Raw genomic sequence first — 14807 nt, 5'->3', positions numbered from 1 at the left:
GCCCAGCGTCAATGAGGTGGACGGAAGAAAACAGCAACATCATCAGAAATGATTCGAAAAGTAAAGAAGCGATTTGATCGAAATCTCCGTCGCAGTGGCCGAAAAATGGCTTGTGAGCTGAACATATTGCAATATTCCATTCGGCAAATATTGAAAAAAGAGCTCGGGGTAAAGCCATTGAAATTCCAAAAAGTGCAAGAACTTACACCGCAACAGAAAGAAAATAGACTCAAAAGAGCTAAAGAGTTGCTTCGCTTGGCCAAAAGTGGTGAACTGCCGAATTTTGGTTTCTCCGCTGAGAAAACATTCGTTACCGAGCAGCTTGTAAACAACAGCAACAAACTGATCGTGTTTACTTGCCAAAGAGGTCAGCTAAAAATGAGCACCTTCGGTTGGCCACCAGAACCCAAGTGCCGGCCATGGTGATGGTGTGGGCCGCCATAACAGCCGATGGTCATTCTCCGCTCGTATTAATCACCGTGGTATCAGAATCAGTGCCGAATATTATCGGGAAAATATTCTGGAGGGTGTATTAAAGCCTTGGGCACGTAAGCATTTTGACCGCAGACCTTGGACATTCCAACAGGACTCAGTTCCATCGCAGTCAGCACATGCCACAAAAATGAGGTTCCTCGCCTCATTTCCAGCGCACAATGGACACCAAAATCTCCGGATACCAATCCGTAGGACTATTGTGTCTGGAGTATTTTGGAAAGCAAGGTTGGCACTTAAAAATACCAAAGTGTCGATCACCTCAAGCAAGCACTTCGCCGAGAATGGGCCAAAATACCGTAGAGCAATATTCGAGCAGCGTGCGACGGTTTCATTGGCCGTTTGAAGGCCATAATTCGTGCCAAAATTGACCAATTCGAGCAAATCTAAACTTATTCCAAATTTTGATGCTATTTCCGACAGTTTTTGCTTTCATTTAATAAAATTTAAAAAAGAAAATGTAAAAATTATGACGTTTGACTTTGTTGCAGTTTTTTAATCTCACCCTGTATCTAGATATTTTTTTGAGAAAGAAAAGGATTAAAATTAACAACAGGTTCTTCAAATTTCCATCATTTTTCGTTGAGACTCCTTCAAATGTTTTTACAAATCTACGATTTTCTTTGACAGGAGGCCCTTTCTAAGTATTTCTGTTTAACAGGTGCTCTGCGAAATTGTTTCTATAAAAATCTATGTTTGTTGTCAAAAAGTCCTTACAGAAAAAAAAAATAAACATTTTTGGGCAGGATGTTAAAAAAAATAAATTGAAACCCCTGATTTTTTTCAAGAGATCCTGAAACAAGTTAGTTTTTTAAAAATCTACGATTTCTTGGTCAAAAGGTCCTAATTTTTGTTTTTTTATCAAAAATGTTGGGTTAGGAGGTCCTTGAAAATTCTTAAAATTCTACGATTTTCTTTGACAGGAACTCCTTTCTAGGTCTTTTTTTAACAGGAGCTCTGAGAAATTGTTTCTATAAATATCTAAGTTTTATGCCAAAAGGTCCTTACAGAAAACATCAAAATTTTTGGCAGGATGTCAAAAAAATTAATTGAAAATCTTAATTGTTTTCAAGAGATCCTCAAAACAAGTTAGTGTTTTAAAAATCTACAATTTTTTGTTCAAGAGATCCTACTTTTTTTAATGAAGAATTTTGGGGTAGGAAGTCCTTGAAAATTCTTTAATAAAAAAATCTAGGTTTTTCTAAAAAAATCAGTAATTTTTGGTCAGGAGGTCCTTGAAAAAAATTCCATGAAAATTTACAGATCTTACATTTTTTACATGAGCCCTCAAACAAGATATTATTTTCTCATTTATTGGTCAGGAGGCAGAATTTTTTTTTTTAAATCAAGAATTTTTGGTTAGGATTTCCTTGAAAATTCTACGATTTTCGTTGACAGGATGTCCTTTCTAAGTCTTTTTGTTTAACGAGAACTCTGTGAAATTGTTTTTATAAAAATCTAAGTTTTTTTGTCAAAAAGTCCAACATCAAAATTTTTGGACAGGATGTAAAAAAAAATCAATTAAAATTTTTAATTTTTTTAAGAGATCCCTAAACAAGTTAGTTTTTTAAAAATCTACAATTTTTTTGGGCAAGAGTTCCTACTTTTTTTTAACCTAGAATGTTGGGTAAGGAGGTCCTTGAGAATTCTTAAATAAAAAATTTAGAAATTTCTAAAAAAAACAGATATTTTTGTCAGAAAGTCAATGAAAACAGGTTACTTTAAATCAGTCATTTTTGGTCAGGAGGTCCTTGAAAAAAATTCCATGAAAATTTACAGATCTAACATATTTTACATGAGCCCTCAAACAAGTTAATCTCTTTTTTAATTTTCGATTTATTGGTCAGGAGGCAGATTTTTATATTTAAATCAAGAATTTTTGGTTAGGATTTCCTTCAAAATTCTACGATTTTCTTTGACAGGATGTCCTTTCTAAGTCTTTTTGTTTCATAGGAACTCTGTGAAATTGTTTCTATAAAAATCTAAGTTTTTTTGTCAAAAAGTCCAACATCAAAATTTTTGGACAGGATGTCAAAAAATATCAATTGAAATTTTTAATTTTTTTAAGAGATCCTCAAACAAAGAGGTCCTTGAAAATACTTAAAAAAGAAATCCAAATTTTTCTAAAAAAAACAGATTTTTTTGTCAGAAAGTCAATGAAAACAGGTTCTTTAAATCAGAAATTTTTGGTCAGGAGGTCCTTAAAAAATAAAATAAAAATTTACAGATCTTCCATTTTTTACATGAGCCCTCAAACAAGTTAATTTCTTTTTTATTTTCCGATTGATTGGTCAGGAGGCAGAATTTTTTTAAATCAAGAATTTTTGGTTAGGATTTCCTTTTTTTTTTTAAATCTACAATTTTTGATCCAGAGTTCCAATTTTTTAATCAAGAATGTTGGGTAAGGAAGTCCTTGAAAATTCTTAAATAAAAAATCTAGGTTTTTCTACAAAGAAAAAAAATAAACAGAGTTTTTTTGTCAGAAAGTCAATGAAAACAGGTTCCTTAAATCAGTAATTTTTGGTCAGCAGGTCTTTGAAAATAATTACAGATGAAAATTTACAGATCTTACATTTTTTACGTGAGCATTCCAACAAGTTATTTTTTTATCTGCGATTAATTGGACAGAAGGCAGCATTTTTTTAAATCAAGAATTTTTGGTTAGGTTGTCCTTGAAAACTCGTTGTCAGAATTTTTTGTCAGAAAATCAATGAAAACAGGTTCTTTAAACGTTCATCATTTTTCGAATAAGCTAAAATTTTTTTTTTCAAAATATCCTTAGAAAAGCTTCTTAAATAAATCCACAATTTTTTGTCAGGAGATCCTTGAACAAATGTTCTCTAATTTCGCCATCTTTAGTTTTTTTTTTATTCAACAATTTCAAGGACATCCTACCCAAAAATTCTTGATTTAAAAAATAGGACTTCCTGACAAAAAATATTGTTTTTTAAGTAAGGTCTTTTTGACTTTTTGATTTTTGGATATGAGGACATCCTGGCCATCCTGGTGGTATATGAAATTATTAAAAAAAAATATTCATAACTTTATGTCAGGACCAAATTTTCTTTAAAAAATCCACCATTCCTTAAAACTTCCCGACAAAAATCAAAAACGTTTGTTCTTCTTTTCTTTGCAGGTATTTTTGTTGGCACATTGTGATGACAATAGTCTCTATGTCAGGACCCTAGCAACCGGCAAGGAGCTTTACACTCTAAAGGGTCATAAATCTAGGGTAAGTTGGAAATTCACCAAAAAATTCCCATCTAAGGGACAGTGATCGAAAATTCACATTTTCATTCCGTAATTCCCATTTCCCCTCTCCCTCTCTTAGATACGCACCATTTCCATAGCCCGCGACAGTCAACGAGCCGTGGTCGGCTGTGAAGATACCCGAGCACTGATCTACGACATGCATTCGGGACGTTTAATACGATCAATGCCCCCAAATCCAGGACCCGTTACCGCCCTCTATGCCATGGACAATGATGACTTCCTCATAACGGTGGGTGGCAACAAAATCACCTTCTATTCGTTCCGCAACGAAGAGCTTTACGTCCATCCCTATTCGCACAATCAGAAGCGAAAGCGTTCGCTGAAGCGGGCCACCCAGACACAGCGCTCACCCTCGACCACATTGCCGCCGATTACGTGTTTCGATGTGTCGCGGGACTCCCAGCTGGTGGCCATAGCCTCCGGGCGTCATGTGCACATAATGCAAATCAATACCCCCGAATATCAGACCACCTACGATGGACATGCGGCGCCAATTACCTGTTTGATGTTTGCCCCCAATGGAGAGTATCTGGCCACCGGGTCCGATGATCGCATGGTCCACGTTTGGAGTTTGGCAAGTGGTTCCATAGCCAATACCTTCAAGGGTCATGTGGCGCCCATATGCAGTGTGGTTGTCCTTATGGATTCACGCCGTATCATGTCCTCGGATCGTGATGGTCTGATCTATGTCTGGATGTCGGTTGGTGGAAATCTGTTGCAGACCATCCAGGGACCCTACAAATTCCTGGCAGCCACAAATAACATGAAATTTGCCGTGTCCACAAATGGCGATAATACACTCAAGATATGGTCCCTGACGCGGGAGGATGAAAAGTACTCGGTCTCACATTCCGATGAGATTACCTGTTTCACCATCACCGCCGATAGTTTGTACATTATAACTGGTTCGCGGGATATGTCGCTAAAGGTGTGGCAGGCCACAGGGGGGAAATTGGCACAAGTTTTGGTGGGCCACTCGGATGCAGTGACCTGTGTGGCAGTGTCGGTGACAAATAAAACCCAGGTCACGTCGGGTTCGAAGGACACAAATTTAATTATCTGGGATCTGCATACCGGCGAAGAGATCCACACCCTGGCAGGTCATTTGGCCCCCGTAATTGGTGTTAAAGTTTCGGCAGATGGTTCTACCGCCGTATCGGGTAGTGATGATAAGACTCTCATTGTATGGGAGACGAAGAGAGGTCTGGCTTTGACCTCGTTGCAGCTGCATGTACCCTTCCCCCGCTTCGATATTAGCATGGATTGTTCGAGGATATTGGTCCAGCTGGTGGATAGCTTCAATTTACCCGTTATATGTCTTCATAACACCCCGGCTCAGTATATCAAGTTGCCCACGTATTCAGCACCCGCCCGTGATGTGGAAGGTAAGTTGTAGGGGGGAATGACATGTCCTTTGTGCAAGAGAGGAGGGGATTGAAGGGGGGTGAGATAGAGAGAGAGAAAGGGCGAAAGATAGGGTAAGAGATGACCTTATAATGTGTTCCTATAAAAAGGATAAGTTGCTTAGGTTCTCTACGCACCGATGGAAGGACAGTAGGACGTGAAGATGAAGATTTGAGCAACATCCTCTATCTGAAGATTTGTGTGAGGCCCTCTATCTACAGAAGGCCTTTGGAAGGTATTCTACCAACCGAAAACTCTGGAAGCCATTCTGTGATTCCCCTGTCAATGAAAGGCCTGTGGAATGTATTTAGTGAAGATTTGTGGAAGTTATTCTGTGAAAGGTATTCGTCTTCGAAGTATTGAAGAACTATGGAAAGTATTTTGTGAATAGCGCTCTGTCTATAGATGATCTGAGGAAGTTGTTCGATATTTAGAAGACCTGACCGGTCAACTGAAGACGTGTGGAATGCATTCTATCCTGTGGATCATAATCTGTATATAGAAAACCTGTGGAAGGTATTCGGTATATGAAAGAACCGTAGTAGCTAATCTGTCTATAGAAGATCCGTGCAAGGTATTCTTCCCATAAAAGATTTGTGGAAGATATTCTCTCTTCCTATGGCTGTAGAAGGTATTTTGTCCATCGAAGACCTGTGGAAGGTATTTTGTCCATAGAAGACCTGTGGAAGGTGTTCTGTCTATAGAAGACCTGTGGAAGGTGTTATATCTATAGAAGACCTGTGGAAGGTGTTTTATCTATAGAAGACCTGTGGAAGGTATTCTGCCTATAGAAGGCCTGTGGAAGGTATTCTGTCTATAGAAGACCTGTGGAAGATGTTCGGTTTATAGAAGGCCTGTGGAAGGGGTTCTGTCTACAGAGGACCTGTGGAACGTAGAAGACCTGTGGGAGGTGTTCTGCCTATAGAAGAAGGTTAAAGGTATTCTGTCCATAGAAGACCTGTGGAAGGTTTTCTGTCCATAGACGACCTGTGCAAGGTATCCTGTACATAGAATATCTGTGGTATGTATTCTGTCTATAGAGGACCTGTGGAAGTATTCTGTCTTCTTATGACTGTGGAAGGTATTCCGCTCATAGAAGACCTGTCGATGCTTTTCTGTCCATAACAGACCTGTGAAAGGTATTGTGGCCTTTGAAGACTTGTGGAATGTATTCTGTTTATATGACTGTGTCCATCGGAGACCTGTGTTTGTCTTTCAAAGACGTGTGGAAGGTATTTTGTCTATAGAAGAACTGTAGAAACTATGCCGACTATAGAAGGCATGTGGAAGGTATTCTGTCGATGGAATACTTCAGGAAGCTATTCTGTCTTCTTATGACTGTGGAAGGTATTCTGTCCATAGAAGACATGTGGAGGGTATTATTTCTATAAAAGACCTGTAGAAGGCTACTTTCCATATAAGAAGCGTGGGAACTATTCTATGTGTAGGTGACCCGTGGAAAATATTCAGCTTATAAAAGATTTCGGGAAGGTATTCTATCCATAGAAGCCCTGGCAAAGGCCTCTATCCAAAATAGGTCATATCTCGGCTGGAGTAACCTTCTCCTTACTGGCCATTCTTCACAATGATCCTGATTACATTTACTTTCCTCCCTCTTCAGATTTACGACCCCAAGGCCCCAAGCGACAAATGAAACGCCTCCTCAAGAAGGAAGTTTCGCTGGACACCTATACCTGGCAAAAGAAATACGGACATTTGACCGCATCGGTGATGATGGCCCAGGTGGATGAGCGGTTAAAACGACGATTCTCCGTGTCGGCCAGTATGGAAGAGATTTCGAAAATTGCCGAAATGAAAACGATAACATCCCAAACGAATTTGGGTCCCGAACAGGCTGCCCTCGCCCAGTCACAGCATTTCGATCAATTGGAGGCATTGTGGAACAAAAGGTCACCGCCGCGTAGAAGACATAATGCGGTAAGTGGAGTCTCTCAAATTCTCCTTAAATACCTAACTATATCCATAAATAAACGCTTTGTAGTAGCAATTGAAAGCATTTTTGAACAAAACAAAAAAAAAACTTAAGGTAAAAGCTTTGTAGTGTAAACTGGAAAAACAGTAACTAAACTTGTAGATTGTACAACAACAACATATGATATTGCGCATATTTTTTGTGATGTCTGATAATTTCAATTTTTTTTTGGTTTTTGATTTTTGAAAAATATATAAACTCAAATAAATAAAATTATCTCTAGAATCTAGTAAGCTCCCTAGGTGGAGTGTCTTGTTGCTTAATAAAATATTCGAATAATGGTTAATGGATAATCGAATACTTGAATGATGATGATGATGCTGAGAATTAACTGCTTCAATGTCTAATGAGTTTCAGTTTTGTCGTCTCTTGTGTTTGTCTCGTTCCTCAGTTTCTTTAGTTTGTGATTTGTTGGACACAAAGCTTTCACCGTAATAAAAGTTTTCCGATTTTAAACTTTTTTGAGTTCCGATATTGAACACATTGGGCAATAAGGCGGAATAATTTCGAAGAGCGACCTTGACTTAGTATGTCCTTTATTTGCTTTAAAAAATTATATTAATATATCCATGACTTGGATAGTCCTTGAAAAAAAAATTAAAAAATGCATGCTTTTTAAAAAATCCATATCCTTAACTTTTTTCAAAAAATCCTTGATTTTAAAAAAACCGGGTCCTTGAAATTATTTTTAAATACAAGCCCACAAAAAAAATATTTTAAAAAAAAATCTAAACTCTTAAAAATTATATTATATAAATATCCTTCAAAAAAAAATATTTTTAAAAAATGCAGTTTCTTGAAATAATATTTTCGACAAATTTGGGACTTTGAAATAATATTTAAATCCAGGTCCTTGGAAGAAATCTTTGAATTTTAAACAATCAATATCCTTTAAAAATTATTTTTAAAAAATCTAGGCTCTTGAAAATTATTTTTTTTAAATTCATTTCCTTAAAATTTTTTTTTTTTAAAATCCATGTCCTTTGAAAAATATTCTTAAGAAATTCAGGTCCTCAGAAAGTATTTTTAAAAAAAACCCATATCCTTGAAAAACGTTTTTAAGATATACAGGTCCTTTGAAAATATTTTTAAAAAATCCAGGCCCTTAAAAAGTATTTTTAAAAAAATGCATGTCCTTAAAAATATTTTTTTAAAAATTCAGGTTTTTTAAAAATATTTAAAAAAAATAATGTTTTTGAAAAATATTTTTTTAAAACATCTTCTTGAAAAAATATTTTAAAAAATTCGTTCTTAATTGTCCAAAAAAAAGTATTTTTAAAAAACTCACGTCCTTGATTGTCCTTTAAAAAATGGTTTTTGCAAAAATATCCTTGAAAAACGTTTTTAAGATATACAGGTCCTTTGAAAATATTTTTAAAAAATCCAGGCCCTTAAAAAGTATTTTTAAAAAAATGCATGTACTTAAAAATATTTTTAAAAAATTCAGGTTTTATAAAAATATTTAAAAAAAATTATGTTTTGAAAAATATTTTTTTAAAACATCTTCTTGAAAAAATAATTTAAAAAATTCGTTCTTAATTGTCCAAAAAAAGTATTTTTAAAAAATTCACGTCCTTGATTGTCCTTTAAAAAATGGTTTTTGCAAAAATATTTTTAAAAAATCCACGTCCTTAAAAAACAATTTTTAAAAAATCCACGTCCTTAAAAAACAATTTTTAAAAAATCCACGTCCTTAAAAACAATTTTTAAAAAATCCACGTCCTTAAAAAACAATTTTTAAAAATCCACGTCCTAAAAAACAATTTTTAAAAAATCCACGTCCTTAAAAAACAATTTTTAAAAATCCACGTCCTTAAAAAACAATTTTTAAAAAATCCACGTCCTTAAAAAACAATTTTTAAAAAATCCACGTCCTTAAAAAACAATTTTTAAAAAATCCACGTCCTTAAAAAACAATTTTTAAAAAATCCACGTCCTTAAAAAACAATTTTTAAAAAATCCACGTCCTTAAAAAACAATTTTTAAAAAATCCACGTCCTTAAAAAACAATTTTTAAAAAATCCACGTCCTTAAAAAACAATTTTTAAAAAATCCACGTCCTTAAAAAACAATTTTTAAAAAATCCACGTCCTTAAAAAACAATTTTTAAAAAATCCACGTCCTTAAAAAACAATTTTTAAAAAATCCACGTCCTTAAAAAACAATTTTTAAAAATCCACGTCCTTAAAAAACAATTTTTAAAAAATCCACGTCCTTAAAAAACAATTTTTAAAAAATCCACGTCCTTAAAAAACAATTTTTAAAAAATCCACGTCCTTAAAAAACAATTTTTAAAAATCCACGTCCTTAAAAAACAATTTTTAAAAAATCCACGTCCTTAAAAAACAATTTTTAAAAAATCCACGTCCTTAAAAAACAATTTTTAAAAAATCCACGTCCTTAAAAAACAATTTTTAAAAAATCCACGTCCTTAAAAAACAATTTTTAAAAAATCCACGTCCTTAAAAAACAATTTTTAAAAAATCCACGTCCTTAAAAAACAATTTTTAAAAAATCCACGTCCTTAAAAAACAATTTTTAAAAAATCCACGTCCTTAAAAAACAATTTTTAAAAAATCCACGTCCTTAAAAAACAATTTTTAAAAAATCCACGTCCTTAAAAAACAATTTTTAAAAAATCCACGTCCTTAAAAAACAATTTTTAAAAAATCCACGTCCTTAAAAAACAATTTTTAAAAAATCCACGTCCTTAAAAAACAATTTTTAAAAAATCCACGTCCTTAAAAAAAATTTCTAAAAATCCACGTCCTTAAAAAACAATTTTTAAAAAATCCACGTCCTTAAAAAACCATTTTTAAAATATCCACTTCTTAAAAAAATAATTTTTAAAAAATCCACGTCCTTAAAAAAAAATTTCTAAAAAATCCACGTCCTTAAAAAACAATTTTTAAAAAATCCACGTCCTTAAAAAACCATTTTTAAAATATCCACTTCTTAAAAAAATAATTTTTAAAAAATCCACGTCCTTAAAAAACAATTTTTAAATTTCTTAAAAAACAGTTTTTAAAAAATCCACGTCCTTAAAAAACAATAGTTAAAAAATCCCCGTCCTTAAAAAACATTTTAAAAAATCCACGTCCATAAAAAAATATTTTTAAAAAATCAACGTCCTTAAAAAAATTTAAAAAAAAATCCACGTCCCTAAAAACCATTTTTAAAAAATCCACGTCCCTAAAAACCATTTTTAAAAAATCCACGTCCCTAAAAAACCTTTTTTAAAAAATCCACGTTCTTAAAAAACTATTCTGAAAAAATCCACGTCCTTAAAAAATAATTTTTAAAAAATCCACGTCCTTAAAAAACAATTTTTAAAAAATCCACGTAATTAAAAAACAATTTTTAAAAAATCCACGTCTTTAAAAAACAATTTTTAAAAAATCGACGTCCTTAAAAAACATTTTTTAAAAAATCCACGTCTTTAAAAAACAATTTTTAAACAATCCACGTCCTTAAAAAACAATTTTTAAAAAATCGACGTCCTTGTTTGTCGCCCTTGAAAAACTAGTTTTAAAAAATCCACGTCCTTGTTCGTTGTCATTGAAAAACTATTTTTAAAAAATCGACGTCCTTGTTTGTCGCCCTTGAAAAACTAGTTTTAAAAAATCCACGTCCTTGTTCTTTGTCATTGAAAAACTATTTTTAAAAAAAATCCACGTCCTTGTTTGTTGTCCTTAAAAAAATACTTTTTAAAAAATCCACGTCCTTGATAGTCGTCCTTGAAAAACTATTTATAAAAATTCACATCCTTGATTGTTATTCTTAAAAATATATTTTTAAAAAATCCACATCCTTAATTATTGTCATTGAGTTCTTAAAGCTATGTTTCTAAAAATTCCACGCCTTAATAATCATTGACAAAATATTTAAAAAAATCCAAGTCCTTGCTAAATCTTGAAAAAATAGTTTTAAAAAACCAAGTCTATGTTAAGCCTTGAAAGAATATATTTAAAAAATCCACGTCCTTGGTAGGCTTTGAGAAAATATTTTTAAAAAATACCTTTTTTTTTAAATTCAGGTTCTTTCTAATCTTTGAAAAAATATTTTATATAAAATCCATGTCCTAAATGATCCTTAAAAATATTTTTAGAAATTGTGGCTCAGTGTTATTATGAAGTTTTATTGCCCCAGATTTTTATGTTCATATCTATATAAAATAAACATATAATATTGCCAATTTATTTATATAATTGACAAAAAAAATATTAGAAATATATAAAGAAAAAACTCTTTTTGTTTTACATTCTGTTTTTTGGCTTCAATATTTTTTTTTTTCGTTTCTTTCCTTTCCCTATTTCTGGAAACCAAAATAAACAATGTTAAACAAATGGATTAACACCCACAAATACACACTTGCACCTCTATGTCAACAACAACAACAACACTACTACGAAATATGTTTGCAAAATTTCAAAACTCAACAAATTCGGCCCACCACAACAACAAAAACAACAAAACACATGAAACACCAATACCACCACACAACTAACCAACCAACCCACCCAACCAACAGGGTCTCTCGAGACAGACTTCATTGGTCGAGGATCGTCTGGAGAGTTCGGATGACGATGACTATCACGATGAGCGCACAGGTATGTTGTCAGCATCCTACGATCAAATCCATAGATTAGCCCTACCGAACTCAAGCATGCCCACACCGCCACCCTCACCAACTCCGGCACGTTTACGGCCCGTTTCTATGCACGCATGGATCACCAGTAGTTACAAGGCACTAAATTTCCATAGCAATCACAACAACAACAACAACAACAACAATCATCACAATCAAAAACAACAACAACAAAAACTCCATACCAACAACCAAAATTGTAGCAACAACCGTACCCCACCTCCCTCACCCCATCATCGCAATCATAAAACTCAGAATCTGGCTACATCCCAGAATTCCCATCTTAGTACCCCCAAATCCCCCCACCACCAGCAGCAACAACAACACCATGTCCATCACACTGCTACCCAAACTCATTATTCGATGACCTCTCAAAATCTCAATGGGCGGGGAAAATCCCATCAACAGACCCCCGATTTGGTGCAGGATATCGAATGCAATTTCCAAGATACCCTGGCCCAGGATCGTCGCCAACGTTTGCGTAGCTTTTTCCGTTGGCGCAGTCTTAAATCCCGGCTAATGGCCACACGTCAGTGTCAGTCATTGCAACCCCATACCTTGAATAATCTCAATGTACCGAAAATGGTGGAGACACAAACCCAGACGGCAAAGCCGGTCTCTCGAAACTCCAGTCACTCAAAACTCCAAAACAAAGTCCCCACCCCCATTATAATTGTGGAGAATTACGATTCACGCATTGTGAAGCGGGTTCACACCCAGTTAGTGTTACATCCTCGCAGTACACAGGCCACCTGGGGCCACATGGCCAATGAGGTGAACACCCATTCAACGAAAATTGAATATCAAAATATCAGCAACAATAACAATAATGATGTTGAAAATCTCTCCAACATGAATTCGAGTAGTATTTGGTCGCGCAAATGGCATTTATGGAAATCGAATAGGTCCACTTCCCATGTAGCTCCCATGCAGGAGGTCCAACCTGATGAGGAGAGCAATACATCATCGTTGCTAGCCAACGATGGAGGCTTTTGTGGTTCGGCCGCACGAAGTCGTAACAAAAATAAGAGTTCCTCCTCCAACACGAATACAAGTTCGAATAGTTCCAATTGTATAACGCAATAGTTCCTCAGTCGCCAAATTGCACTCTTCTCGCAGTAATTAACATTTCTTTCTACTTAGAGAGAGAGAGTGAGAGAGTTTAAGGTTCAATACTTAGATCAGAAGGTAGATTATTATTATTTCAAATTACCTCCCGGACCTTGAAAAGGCTTTATAACACGAAGATTTAGAAAAGAGAGAGAGAGAGGAAGAAGTAGGGAAATAGATATAACATTGTAGACTCATTGAAGATATTCCATTTGCAGAAGCCCCTGAGATCCTCCTTTCTAGGGATCTGCTTTACATAGAAGAATGAAATGAGAGATATTTAAAGTTTTCCATGAAAAAGAAAATTTCCATAGAATAGAAATTCTCAAGAAGGTTTACCGAAATCCTTCCTTAGATGAACTACAAAAACTCCTCGAAACAATATCTTTGCCCAAATCCACGTCCTTGAACAAATATTTTTGAAAAAAATTTCACGTCCTTAAATATATTTAAAAAAATCCAGGAGATCTTCCATAGATAGAAGGTCTTTTAATTGTTTATTTTTTAAAAAATCCATGTCCTTGATAGTACTTGAAGAAATATTTTTAAAAAATCCACTTCCTTGAAAAGATATTTTCAAAAAAATCCACGTCCTTGATAGTCCTTGAAAATATATATTTAAAAAAATCACGTCCTTGATAGTCCTTGAAAATATATTTTTAAAAAAATAACGTCCTTGATAGTCCTTGAAAATATATTTTTAAAAAAATCAAAAAAAGGACTATCAATCCTTGAAAAGATATTTTGTAAAAATTCACGTCCTTAATAGACCTTAAAAAAATATTTTTAAAAAATCCACATCCTTGATGGAACTTAAAAAATATTTTTAACATTTTTTTAAATCCACGTCCTTAATAGCTCTTGACAATTGTTTTTTTTTTTAAATCCACGTCCTTGATAGCTCTTGACAATTGTTTTTTTTTAAATCCACGTCCTTGATAGTTCTTGACAATTGTTTTTTAAAAATCCACGTCCTTGATAGCTCTTGACAACTGTTTTTTAAAAATCCACGTCCTTAAAAAAATATTTAAAAAAAAAACACGTCCTTGATAGTCCTTGAAAAAATGTTTTTAAAAAAACACGTGCTTGAAAAAATTTTTTTTTAAATTACGTCATTGATAGTCCTTGAAAAAATATTTTTAAAAAAACACGTCCTTGAAAAAAAATTTTTTTTAAATTACGTCAATGATTGTCCTTGAAAAAATATTTTTAAAAAATCCACGTCCTTGCTAGTCTTTGAAGTTTTCCTTTTAAAAAATTCAAGTCCTTGAAAAAATATTTTTAAAAAATCCAGGTCCTCGGCTTTCCTTGAAAAAATACTTTTAAAAAATCCAAGTCCCTAAAAGATAATTTTATAAAAAAAACCACATCCATGAAAAAAGGATCAGAGATCGTTTAAAGCCCAGAAGAGCTTTTCAAAGCTTCTCCATAGAATAGAATTTATTTTAAATTTTGTCAGTATAATAGAAGGACTGTCAAAGCCCCTTCTAGAGGGTGGTAGACCTTGCAAGTTCTTTTGTAGAATAGTATAGCTTTCAAATACTATAGAATAGTATAGCTTTCAAATATTATTTCTATAGAATAGAATGACTTCCAAACTCAGTTAGGACTTTCAAAGGTCTTCTACAGAAACTATGACCCCAAAAATAGAAGAGCTCTCAAAGCGTAAACACTTTAAAAATAACCCTATAGAACAGAAAATGCGTCCTTCTTAGAAGAATAAAAAAACATTAAAAATCTCTATATACCAAGATAGAGGCTAGATAGGAGAGCCTATCACAGACAGCAGACTTTTCTAGGTTGTCAACTGATGTATAACTTTCCATCTCTCATCAGGGTCTTAACAGCTTCAAAAGATCCCCTACATATACGAAGAACTTGGTTTGA

At 33.7% G+C, this 14807-nt stretch overlaps 1 protein-coding gene across 1 annotated transcript in view; it reads left to right on the top strand.

The window, feature by feature from the left end:
- LOC101890010 (protein qui-1) overlaps nucleotides 1-13270 on the top strand; it is a 306956-nt gene extending 293686 nt beyond the window's left edge. Inside the window, exons 17-20 of the mRNA XM_059125663.1 lie at nucleotides 3629-3724; nucleotides 3824-5150; nucleotides 6791-7107; nucleotides 11694-13270. Of these exons, the coding sequence (XP_058981646.1) occupies nucleotides 3629-3724; nucleotides 3824-5150; nucleotides 6791-7107; nucleotides 11694-12896 (2943 nt within the window). The 3' untranslated portion in view covers nucleotides 12897-13270. The remainder of the gene's footprint in view (nucleotides 1-3628; nucleotides 3725-3823; nucleotides 5151-6790; nucleotides 7108-11693) is intronic.
- Nucleotides 13271-14807: the final 1537 nt, after the last annotated feature.

The sequence above is a fragment of the Musca domestica genome, unplaced genomic scaffold (genome assembly GCF_030504385.1).
Source record: "Musca domestica strain aabys unplaced genomic scaffold, Musca_domestica.polishedcontigs.V.1.1 35, whole genome shotgun sequence".
Taxonomy (NCBI): Eukaryota; Metazoa; Arthropoda; class Insecta; order Diptera; family Muscidae; genus Musca; species Musca domestica.
The sequence above is the reverse complement of the archived record's forward strand: the minus strand, read 5'-3'. Positions and strand labels throughout refer to the sequence as shown.